Source organism: Eptesicus fuscus, chromosome 10 (assembly GCF_027574615.1).
Source record: "Eptesicus fuscus isolate TK198812 chromosome 10, DD_ASM_mEF_20220401, whole genome shotgun sequence".
In the NCBI taxonomy this organism is placed as follows: domain Eukaryota; kingdom Metazoa; phylum Chordata; class Mammalia; order Chiroptera; family Vespertilionidae; genus Eptesicus; species Eptesicus fuscus.
Genome location: NC_072482.1, coordinates 68,482,801 through 68,494,156, shown reverse-complemented (window position 1 = coordinate 68,494,156; position 11,356 = coordinate 68,482,801). Strand labels below are relative to the sequence as shown.

The window sequence follows — 11,356 nt, the reverse complement described above, 5'->3', positions numbered from 1 at the left end:
GTTTTTCAAAACCTTTGAGTTAAATATTTGTGTAGCACTTCACAATTTACAAAGTGCTTTTCACTTACATAATTTTAAGTAACAAAATCCTCAAACACTCCAATGGGCTTTTATTTTAAAGGAGGAAATCTGAGTTTCCATCAACTCAACAAGCAAGATAGCAGTGCCCAATGAGAGCTTTGAAGGGTCTGTAGAATGATCAGTTCAAAGAAACAACAGTCTCCCTTAATACAGCCAGACTCAAGTAACACTTGATCTGTCATTTTCTTTTGATACTTATTGCTGATCTTTCATAGCCTAACTTGTTTACATGCCTTATCTCACTAGATTTGGAGTCCTATAAGGTAAGATCTCGATGGGATTTTTACTTGCACCATTCACAGTGCCAGGAGACCCCACAGGCCCCAAATTGGCACTTGTTGAATGAATGAATGAATGAATGAAAGAAAGTGAATGAATTATAACCATTTCAAGTTAATCTTCTGGATTTTATTTGGATTATATGAAGAAAAACCCGCACGGAAGAAAGCTAAACTAGAGACGTGAAGAAAGACTATCTTTCAGGACCTCCTACAACTCCGCAGCATTTAGGGACTGGGGAAACTTTCACTTTATAACTAATAAGAGGCTAGTGAATTCTTTCTGAAAAAATTTGTTTAAGGCTCCAAGGGGTTTATTTTTACTAACTCGTAAATACTAAACCAGCAAGAGCCCAGAGCTTGCTTATCCACCAACCTTTCCTCTTTGTTTATACCAATTAGCAACTTAGATTGTTTTTTTTTTTTTCTTTCCCTCCAAAGCATGATGATCAAGTAAAAAAGAATCACAGAAACACACGGGGAATGAAATATGTGAATAAGAAAAAGGCACACACAGCACAAACTCCTTTTCCCCCAGATATTTTTTAGCCAATCCCTCAGCCTAGAGACGGGCTCTACAGTAGATGTTTGTATGTTTGTGTGTGTGTACATTGGACAAATAGGAAAATAAGGTCAGCACAAACACTATTTGTAGGCATGAATAAATATAAAACGAAATTTCAAGTCTGTCTTAATATTTAAACGACACTAAGAAAACTACATAAAATAAATACTAGTATACCCTTGAAAGTAGGGCCAACAAATCAGGAACGACAGCCAACTGAGACGGAGTGAGTGGAGGAGCAAATGGGAATTTATCTCTGCAGGGGAAAAATATCCCCAGAACTCCCCAGTCTGGCTGAGGAGGGGGCGTGCCTCACATTTTCAGATAATGTGAGTGTAGGGGATTGTGTGTGTGTGAGGCTGGCTCCTGACTTCGGGAGCCGCGGGGGCGCGCAGCCCAGGCCAGCTGAGCGCAGGGCCGGCCGCCACCGGCCGGGAGGGCGCGCGGGGCGGGCGCTGAACGACCGGGCGCGCGGTCAGGTGACTCCGGGCGCCACGTTCCCCGGGGCCCAGCCGGCGGTGGCCGCTTGGGCCGGGCTGGGGCCAGGGCCGATCTGGGAGGCGAGAGGGGCTGATCTCCCGAAACAAAGTTGCTGGGCTGGTGGCGGCGGGGCGCGGGAGGAGACGGGGAGCTGGAGCGGCGGCGGCCGGCGGACTGGACCTGCTCGGCCTCCTCCTCCTCCTCCTCCTCCTAGGGAGACCGCGCCCCGGGGTGCCCGGCCGCGAGCCGGTTCCCAGGGGGGCGCCACGGAGCGATCCCGCGCCCCACCCTTCCTCCTCAGCCTCCGGCGCTCCGCTCCAACAAAGGGGCAGGCCTGCGGGCGGGGAGCGGGAGGAGGAGGAGCGGGAGGAGCGAGCCGCTCGCCCGAAGTTGGGGAGTCGCCCGGCCTGGGCGGCGGAGAGCGGGCGGCCGCAGCCTGCCGCGGGCTTTCTCCCGCCGCGGGCGAGGAGGAGCCTGGGGCTCCCGCAGCCGATTGGGGAATCCCCGGGAGCGGCGCCCCCCTGCTTTGGGGTCATTTCTGCGGAAAGAAAACTCTCTGGTGTTTGGCAAACTTGGTGCCTCCGCGCCCGTCCCAGGTTTGCACTAGGACTGTTTTGTTTTTTTGGCGGAACTACTAGGCAGGAAGATTGCACAAGCCAGGGGCAGTGTGAATCGGGTGTCAAAATTCTTTTTCCCTTTCGGACCTCGTTTAGGTCTCTACATTTCTTTTTCTTTTATTTTCTTTTTATTTTTAAATTGCGCCACAGAACTCACGCTTGCACACATCCCCCCCCCCCCCCCCGCGATTACTACGACTCGAAACACATCCAAACGAGCCCTTGGCCGCCGGGGACGCGGCGGCGGCGGCTGGCAGGCGAGGCGGGCGCGTGGGTCCCGGGAGCAGGTAAGTGCATGCATTATTGAAGCGCCGCGCCGGGTAATGTGACCCAAGCCCCGGGGAAACGGGGCGTGGGCTGCGGGGCGGGCGGGCTTCCCTGAGGCTCCTGCGCGCCCAGGCTCCGCGTCCCGAGCTCCTTCTCCACCCCGAGGGCTGAGATGCAACCAACTTTTGCGTACACTTTCCTGGGGACCCGAGTTCTGCTACCCCGCGGCGGAGCAGAGAATGACTGAAACTTGGAGCAAGGAGGAGGTCCCGGGGATCCGTTTAGTAGGGAAAGATCCGCACTCCCCCGACAGGTTCCGGGCTGCCGCTGGGGTCCCCCCCCCCCTCCCCAGCCTCCCCCTGCCGGGGTGAGAGTCCCGCATCCGTGCCTCGCGCCGTCAGGGGCGCAGGGCCAGTGATCTCCAGGAGGGGACGTGGCCTGTCACACACGCCCCAGCCGGGGAAGGCGGGGCCGGAGGTGTCCGCTAGGAGAGGGTGGCGTGGTCGGCGGGCTGGGGAGCAGTTCCCAGCCGTCTGCCTGACAGGAAACGTGTTGGACCTCCGGGCCGTCGCTGCTCGCGAGGGTGGGGCTCCGGAGAGGGGGCGGTGCGCGGTCCCCGACTCTTGGCATCTCTTTCTGCAGCTGGTAAGGTCATTCATGCCCTACCTTTGGCCCCGGATCCGAGGCTCTGGTTGTCCAAGGCCACTTACAACCCCCCCTCCTCCCCCCAAAAAAGCACCGATTTTAGGCTGTGCAACTTTTAGAAGGCACGCTGTTAAAGGAACCCCCCCCCCCCGCGCCCTCCCCAGACCCGGAAAGGGACTTGTTCTAGGGAGAGAGAAAACGTGCCCGACCTCCTAGACCCCGCGGACCCGCAATTTGTTTCGCATTGAACGAGAGCCCGGGGTCCAGCCTGGCTCGAAGGGCTCCCCTTTCTGGGACGTCCCGGGCCCGAGCCTCCCCTTCCCCAGCCATCGGGTCGCCTGGGTCACCAGGGCCTCGCGGGTCAGTTTCCCATGCGGCGCTCGGGGGTGTCGGTGGAACGGTAGCTGCGGCCCCGAGGGCACGCGTTTGAGGGAGTCCCAGGTCCCCGGGACCGGACTGGAGCTCCCGCCTCTCGGACTGGCGACAGCTGCCGCATCCACAGCTTAGTTAAGTTGCACGGGCCTCAGGAAGTCGGGTTGGCCGGTCCGGCTGGTTGCTGGCGGGCGTGGGGGACGCCGTCGGCGGGCGGGCGGCGCTGCGGGCCGGGCGGAGCTGGAGGAATGCGGGGCTCGTGGGGGCTTCAGCCTCCAGAGCTCCCGGCGGCGGCGAGGGCCCAGGTTTACGCTGTCATTCCCTTTATTTATGGGCCCGAGGAGACAGCTCTTTAACTTTCCTTGGGGTGTTTACATACAATTTATGGCCCTGTAAACAGTATTAATCACGGTAGTATTCACCTTCCCTTGGAGCACTTCCGAGAGTGAATGGCGGTTCTGGGCGCTGGGTGGTGCCTTTTACTGTGCATCCAGCCGGGCGGCAACCTCCTTCCCCCCGGGCTTCCCTTCGCGGCAACTCTGGCTAGGGTTTTGGTGCCCAGCGTAAATGAATGAATACTTTTTTGCCCAAGCATCAGCATCACATTTCCATCAAAACTGTACATTGTTGAACACATTTGTATCCTTACATTGTGTAATTCCCATATTATTTCGAAATTAAAACCTTCCCTTGAAGGCCATCCCCTATCCTTTCACCCCACACACTCATGGTTTCAGGTCCATAGGACAGCCAGCCATGCTCCCAGGAAAATGTTGGTGAACCTTGAGCTGAGTGTATTGGTTTCAGCGAGAAGATCTGGCTAACCTTTGCGCACATCCTTTTCAGGGCACAGAAACATAGAGCAATGGTAACAATACATTACATATAAATAACAGTAAATGGTAACAATACAGGGAAAGGGCTTAAAACTTCTAAAGCAACATCCCATTCATTTCTTCTTTTCCTCAACTAGCTGTGTGTGGAAGATGGCCTTCCCTCCGTGTCATGGATGTGAAAATGGAGGGCCACCTTAAGGCACATTGTTAGTGATGAAACTTTCATTCTGTCTCCTGACCACCAATTATACCCCAATGCAGCATTTATCGATTTAGAAGGAGGTATCTTTTTTTGCCATGGTACTCAACCTGGAGTCCCCTGCCATTCATGGCAACAAGTGGAAGGTACTGGCTAGACCTGTTTCTTCCTTCTTCCCGTTCTTCCCTTGTCCTCTGATCGATCCCCCTTTCTTCTGTATCTTTGTAGTATGTAAGGGATTTTGATGATCAAGCAGGGCAAATTTGAGAAATTATCTTAAGGAGAGTGGCAAAATAAAATGTTACAATGAGCAAATATTAATGTGAAAAAGAATTAAAGTCCTGTGTAAACAGTTCACTTTTTTAATGGAGTAGGATAGGTCTCTGGGAAGCTTTGAAGTGAAGACCTTTGGCTAAGACCAGTTATGGAGAGCATTAGAAATATTTCTCAAAGGGAATAGTTACTTTCCGGTTAAGAGAATTTTGTTGGGCAAACTTGATTTTCTGTAATAAAATTTTATATGCATTCCTCTGAACAAAGTTTTTGGTTTTTGAATATAATAAAATACACTTAAGAATTCAGCAAATCTTTACAGGCATGTACCCCCAAAAGGAAATGTAACCACATAATAATACCTAAAGTCTTAACAGTAGTAGAGCAATATAAAAAAATGTAAAACTTTTTTGTACTCATAAACTTTGGGAGACTGATGACCCACAATCCACATTTTCCTCCCTACTGGAGAGTAAATTGTTCCTACAACTTTAAGAATCTACCACAGTTTTCATCTGCTTCAACTCTTTAACACAAAACTTTTTTCTAAGGTAATTTTGATCTCTTTATTATTATAACACACCCTTTTTCTGACTGATAAGGATAAAACTCTAACAATTATTACATATTACATATTTATATTATTATGAAATAACATGATGTTTCCTTGAATATTACATATCATAAAAATCTTCTATATATATAAAAGCCTAAGCAACCCTTATGACTGATAGAATGACTGGTTGACTGGTCACTATGATGCGCACTGACCACCAGGGGGCAAAACACTCAACTCAGGAGCTGCCCCCTGGTGGTCATTGCGCTCTCACAGCCAACCTCCCGTGGTCCCTGCCCCTGGCTGGCCCCGATGGGCCCTTATTGGGACTGGGCGAGATGGCCCTGATCGGTCCTGATCGCTGCCCAGGCCAAGGGACTCCACCCTTGCACGAATTTGTTCACTGGGTCTCTAGTAATATATAAAACAATAGTACGTAAATTTAAAAAATGAAATACATTATAAAATAACAGTTCTATATGATGCATCCTTGAGTTAAAGAATTGAGTTAAAGAGGTGTCTAATCCTAGCTAGCAGTAAACTCTGGCTCTGATATATGTTGTAATACTAGTATGTGAATTATCATCCATTTTTCACAGATTAATATTTGGATGTGTTGCCTGTTATATTCCTAATGAAATGATTAATCTATTTAATTTGCATTTGGGGTCTGCTTAAGGGACTCTTAGGATAGAGCCAGTTGCTGATTGAATTCTGAATCTGTCTGGGTTTTGGGGGGCAGTGTGTTCCAGAAGGTATTAGGGCAATGCAGCAATCTGATATTCTTAAAGAAAAGGTGGCATTGTAAGACAGAATCTTTAGTTCTTTAAATTCTAAAGAAGCTCATGACTAATTAGTTACTAAAGATTAAAATTATTTTGTTGAGTGATATCTGTACCCAGCAGAATTAATGATGTACCTTCTAAAATGACATAACATATAACTATTCAGATTTATATATAATTCAAACTATACCTGAGATCAAACCTGCATACCCAACTGCTTTTCGTTATTTCCACGTATATATTTCAGAGGCACCTCAAATTCAGCAAATCCAAACTACCTTCATTATTCCTTCCTGCAGAGGCTTATCCTCCAGAACTCCCCAGCTCAGTGAATGACTCGCCCTCTACTCAATTGCGCAAGCCAAATTGGGCAGTCATTTTGTCCCTTAGTATCCTGAGCCTCATATCCAACCAGTTCCCAAATCCTGTGCACCTTCTTACTTAGTCTTTAAACATCCCACATATCCACCCGTTTCTTTCCATATACCCTGGCTTAGGCCACAATAATTTTCTGTCTGTAATATTACACGAGAAAAAATATAAGACTAAACACTCAGGTATTCTTTAACTACATTCCCCACTTATCACTTTCCAATATTTCATATGTCTCTCTCTCTCTGTATGCATGTGTATATTTGTGTACATTTTTATAGATAGACATATACAGACAGATATATGCTGTCCTTCTTGAACTTAAGTTGAAGATATTATCATTCTTCATTGCTATTTCATCATGTGTCTTCTACAGTCAGACATTTCCTTGCATAAGGACACAGCCATTAACCAATATTAAAGAAGTTTAACACTGATACAATAATATTGTCTAATATAACACCTGAATTCAGATTTTTCCACGTTATCCCAAAATGTATATTTTGAAAAATTCTGAATTCAATCAAGGATTACCTAATTAAATTCTTCTCATCTTTTGAAAACTTAGCTCAAATGTCACTTCTTCAAGGAAAATTGCCCAGGGCAGGTTAGATTGCCCTGCTCTGTGATGGTGTTACTCTGTGCATCTCCTTTGTATGTTTGTACATATCAGAATAATTAATTATATAATTAACCATTTAGTATCTATAAACTTCATGATGGCAGAGGCTGTGTCTCTTTTTGATAGTCATATCCCCATTCCCAGATCAGTGCCTTATACATAGGAGGCACTGAATAAATATTTTCTGAATAAATGGTGACGATATATAACTGTATATGACTATATGTATTAAATGTGTATATATCTATTTTTTCAAGTCCATACTTTCCCTTTTCTCTTTAGGTATTGATGCCTTAAAAAAAAGAAGAAAAAAAGGAGGATTTAGTAAAGTGTTTGGATTTTACTGAAACTCAGCGAAGATGGCCAAGTATGGAGAACATGAGGCCAGGCCTGATGATGGGCAGAATGAGTTCAGTGACATCATTAAGTCCCGATCTGGTAAGTAATGGGAGCCTAAGAAAATCCCAGGTGTATATGCATAAACTACTTAAAAGACATAGGTTTAAAAAAAATTTTTTTTTGGCTTGTGTTGCACTGTTCTTGTGAGATAAATTTCTTTTGAGAAATATAATTCTGACAAAGGAGTATTATATTATAAAAGGTAACATAGTGTCTCTGACTGTCCTATCTGAATTTCTCAACCCAGTTTGATCTCATCCTGTGCTGACTGGCATTGTTTAGTTACACTGCGACCAGCAGTTGAATGCTGTTCATTTACCAGACTCACCCCTTTCAACACAAAAATATAGCTGAGCATGTTTTCCCTTTTCAGCCTATTTTATGAAGTTGAAAGGATTATATACTTAAAGTAGGAAGTACCGTTGTTTCTGGCAGGATGGATCTTCTGTAGTTTTGCTTCAATCACATATGACCATACCCCGATTCCTTTTGGTGGTCAGGGCTAGGCCTACAGGTTTCTTACCTCTGCTTCCATCTTTGAAACTTCTTATGAACCTTCTCAAGGTACAGTTTTCACCTAGGTAACCTAATAAACCGGACTAAGACAGATTAATGGTTTTCATCTGAACATTTAAATTGGGGACCTAAGATGCCGCTCTCCCCCCCAGTCTTTTAATGTAACCAAGTGCTTTTCTGCTCTCACTGTTCAAATGAATCAACTGGGGAGATTTTTTTTTTTTTTTTTAATGCAGATGCTCTGGCTTCTCTCCATACTTACTGAATAATAAATTCTGTATTTTAAAAAAGCTTCAAATATGATTTTGAGACAGGCTCTAAGGGGAGATATTTTTGAGTAGGCTGGGCTTGTTTGAGCTTTGAAAATTACACAGAACTCTACCCTGGGTGTGAGCACTATACTTAAGTAACCTTGAGAGTTAGTCTCAGGCATAAAATTACAACCAGTGTCACTTTAAGATAAAAAAAGTAATATACAGCCTGTTTTGCTCCATGTATCATGTTTATATTATATTAGGAGCTTATTTCTCAGTACATGAAACTGCAGAAATATGCACTGAAAGTCAGCTCTAACTTAATAGACATACATACTTAAGACACACATTTCTTTCTGTGGTACTGGTATTGGTTGATTGGTAAAGATTTTGATTATAACAGTCCTGGCTCTAAATTTGTAGTGACTTCTGTGGAGCTTGAAGGATCTTTAGGTACATTACAGTTTATTATCCTGTTTTAAACATCTGAGGATGCCTTTTCCTCTAAAATTCTTTTTGTTTTAAATATTTTAGTAATATAAAATATTATGTAGATATAAGGGATTATTAATATTTTCTTAAGAGTATAGAATGTGTATCCAGACTATGTAAATGTAACACAGAGGAATGTGAAAGTGAGACAATTTAACATATCCATGATGGTCATATTCTATAAATTGTGAGGAGATATATTCTTAAATAGTTGTCTGAGTCAACCTCTATTACAGTAAGACCTTTGATATTTATAACTATGTGCTTTAACCATGCCCATAAAAAGTAATTGAATAAGTTTCGAAATGCTAAGTATATATGATGAATCCACATAGCTTCCAAACTGTTTTTTAAATTAAAAATTATCATTTAGAAAGACTTACAATTCTCATACACTGTTGGGGGACAGTTGGGCAGAAATTATCACATGTTTTTAACATGTGTATACCAATTAGCCCTTTAACTCTATTTTTAGAGTTATTTCCTAAAATACACAGAAATGCACAAGCAAGAAGTTGATCACAACATTTTTATAATAGGAAAAAATTGGAAACACCATAAAAATACAGTATTGAGGACTGGTTAAGTCATAATTTCCCAAAGTATTTTGAAAAGAGCATAAGTTCTAATTAAAAAAGGATGCCATGGACAAATAATTTTAGGAAATAGTGGTCAGCCTACTCTGTTCATTTAGTGTAGGGCCTCTGAACTGATTGTAGAGAATCTCAGTGGAGTTAATTAGATTAGGTATATTCATAAAGCAATTACATTCATAATATGTTATTGATATGTATATACATATATAAGCATAGAAATGTGTTCTTGACATTGTCAAGTAAAAATATGAATTCAGTTATGTGAAAATTATTTTTTAAAACAATTTAGCAGATTGTACACTACAATGTTAATAGTGTTAACCTTGGCATTTTGGGATTATTATTTTTCTCTTTTTGCTCGTATGTATTTTCTAAAGTTCTTCAATGAGCCTGTATTACTTAGTTCTTATTTTTAAAGAGTCTCAAATTGCTTAGAGTGTTTCAATGCCAAGGCTCTGACTGTTACATTTTTTTTGCTTGGTGGCACCTACTTCAAAACACATTGAAAAGTTAGCTGTTGCATAGCTGAGATATGAATCACATTCTTTTGGCTGTATTAAGTTGCAAGAGCCAGTAGATAAATTTGGATTTGAATGGGCCTGTTAGTCCCAATTCTGCTTTCTGGAAGGCACAGTTTTGATTCTTTTTAGGTAAATATTAGTATACGGTAGTAATGTCTTTTGGTATACCAAAATGTACATATTGAATAGGTATTTTTAGTTCAGATTAATTCAAAGGAATCATCCACATATAATGCATTTTAAAAAAAAGATTCTTCTTGGACATATTCTATGCTTAAGTTGTTGCTTTCTCATTGTTTTAAAGGGATGTTTTCCGATGGAAGAATTTTGAATCTAATCTGCTTCTCTAGATTTCTTCCTTTTGGAGATTGGATATGGGGGAGGGAGAAAAGATTAGGGTGGGAAAAACTAAAGTAGAGAGTAAATTGATTAATTTAATCTCTTGGTTTATCAAAGATTCTTCCTTTCTCACTCCTTCCCAAATACTTTAGTTTGGAAAGCTAAAAGCCTGGTATAACAAAAATATTTGTGCATTTTACATTCAGTTATGGGGATTATTTATATTGCCCTCATTCATTATTATTTGGCTTTATGAGGTATATGAGGTTTTACATTTTTTATGTTATTTCCACCTTCTAAACAAACATATGAAGTTATCAAGGCTAGATGATGAAAATGTGTATACCAATTAGCCCATTAACTCTATATGGGGCATATACACTGATTGGCCAGATTATTATGATCTCTGAATGCATAATAATCTGGCCAATCAGTGTATAACCTATATAATAAAAGGCTAACATGCAAATTGTTCCCTCGACCAGGAGTTTGACCAGCAGGCAAGCCGGCCAACTGCCCATGTCCCCTCCCCGTGGCCAGGCTGGCTGGACCCCACCCATGCACGAATTCATGCACCGGGCCTCTAAAACATATATATATATATATATATATATATATACACACACACATACATACACATATATACATATATATGTACACACACACACACACACACACACACACACACACACACACTCTGAGTGGCCAGATTATTATGCGTTCAGAGATCATAATAATCTGGCCACTCAGTGTATGGCCCCATATATTTCTTTATGGATGTACCACATTTGCCTTGGATTTGAAGGAACATTAGAAAAGAACTTGAAATAATATGACCTTTAATTATTAAGAGCTTGGGGTGGGGTAAATGGAGACTTGTTTTTTCCTAACTTAAACACACCTACGTCGTTTGTCATCAGTAACCATCTTTGACAGCCTGGATTAGTGGGCTTCAGAAAGCTTACCAAGTTAGTAAATATTGTGAGAAAGTAGGCCAAGATATAGAGTTGTTTGTTTGTTTTTAATGGAAACATATAGCCAATGGAGTCTGTGATGTGTACATTTCTGTTTGGAACATTTTAAACATGAAATAATACAATGGTTTGGGATGCATGTCAAGTCAAAGAATATGCCCATTGCTACTTCATCCTATCAATAGCTAACACATGTTAAAGCTATATAGACAAGGTAATATAGACAAGGCATGCTTTTCTGTTGTTCTCAGTTCTGTTGTGGTTAAGTTTTAACCGAGACCCTCCTAACCAGGGTAGCTTTCAGGGCTAAAGACAGT

General features: G+C 42.9%; 1 protein-coding gene across 3 annotated transcripts in view; it reads left to right on the top strand.

The window, feature by feature from the left end:
• The first annotated feature begins 1,710 nt into the window (after positions 1-1,710).
• Positions 1,711-11,356, top strand: part of UTRN (utrophin) — a 454,375-nt gene continuing 444,729 nt past the window's right edge. The window contains exons 1-4 of one of the 3 annotated variants that reach the window (XM_054722126.1): positions 1,711-2,000; positions 2,172-2,308; positions 4,279-4,486; positions 7,231-7,386. In XM_054722126.1, coding sequence (XP_054578101.1) covers positions 7,308-7,386 — 79 coding nt within the window. In that variant the 5' untranslated portion in view covers positions 1,711-2,000; positions 2,172-2,308; positions 4,279-4,486; positions 7,231-7,307. Of the gene's footprint in view, positions 2,001-2,171; positions 2,309-2,777; positions 2,934-4,278; positions 4,487-7,230; positions 7,387-11,356 lie in introns of those variants that run through there. The other 2 variants (XM_054722125.1, XM_054722124.1) reach the window with 2 other exon arrangements.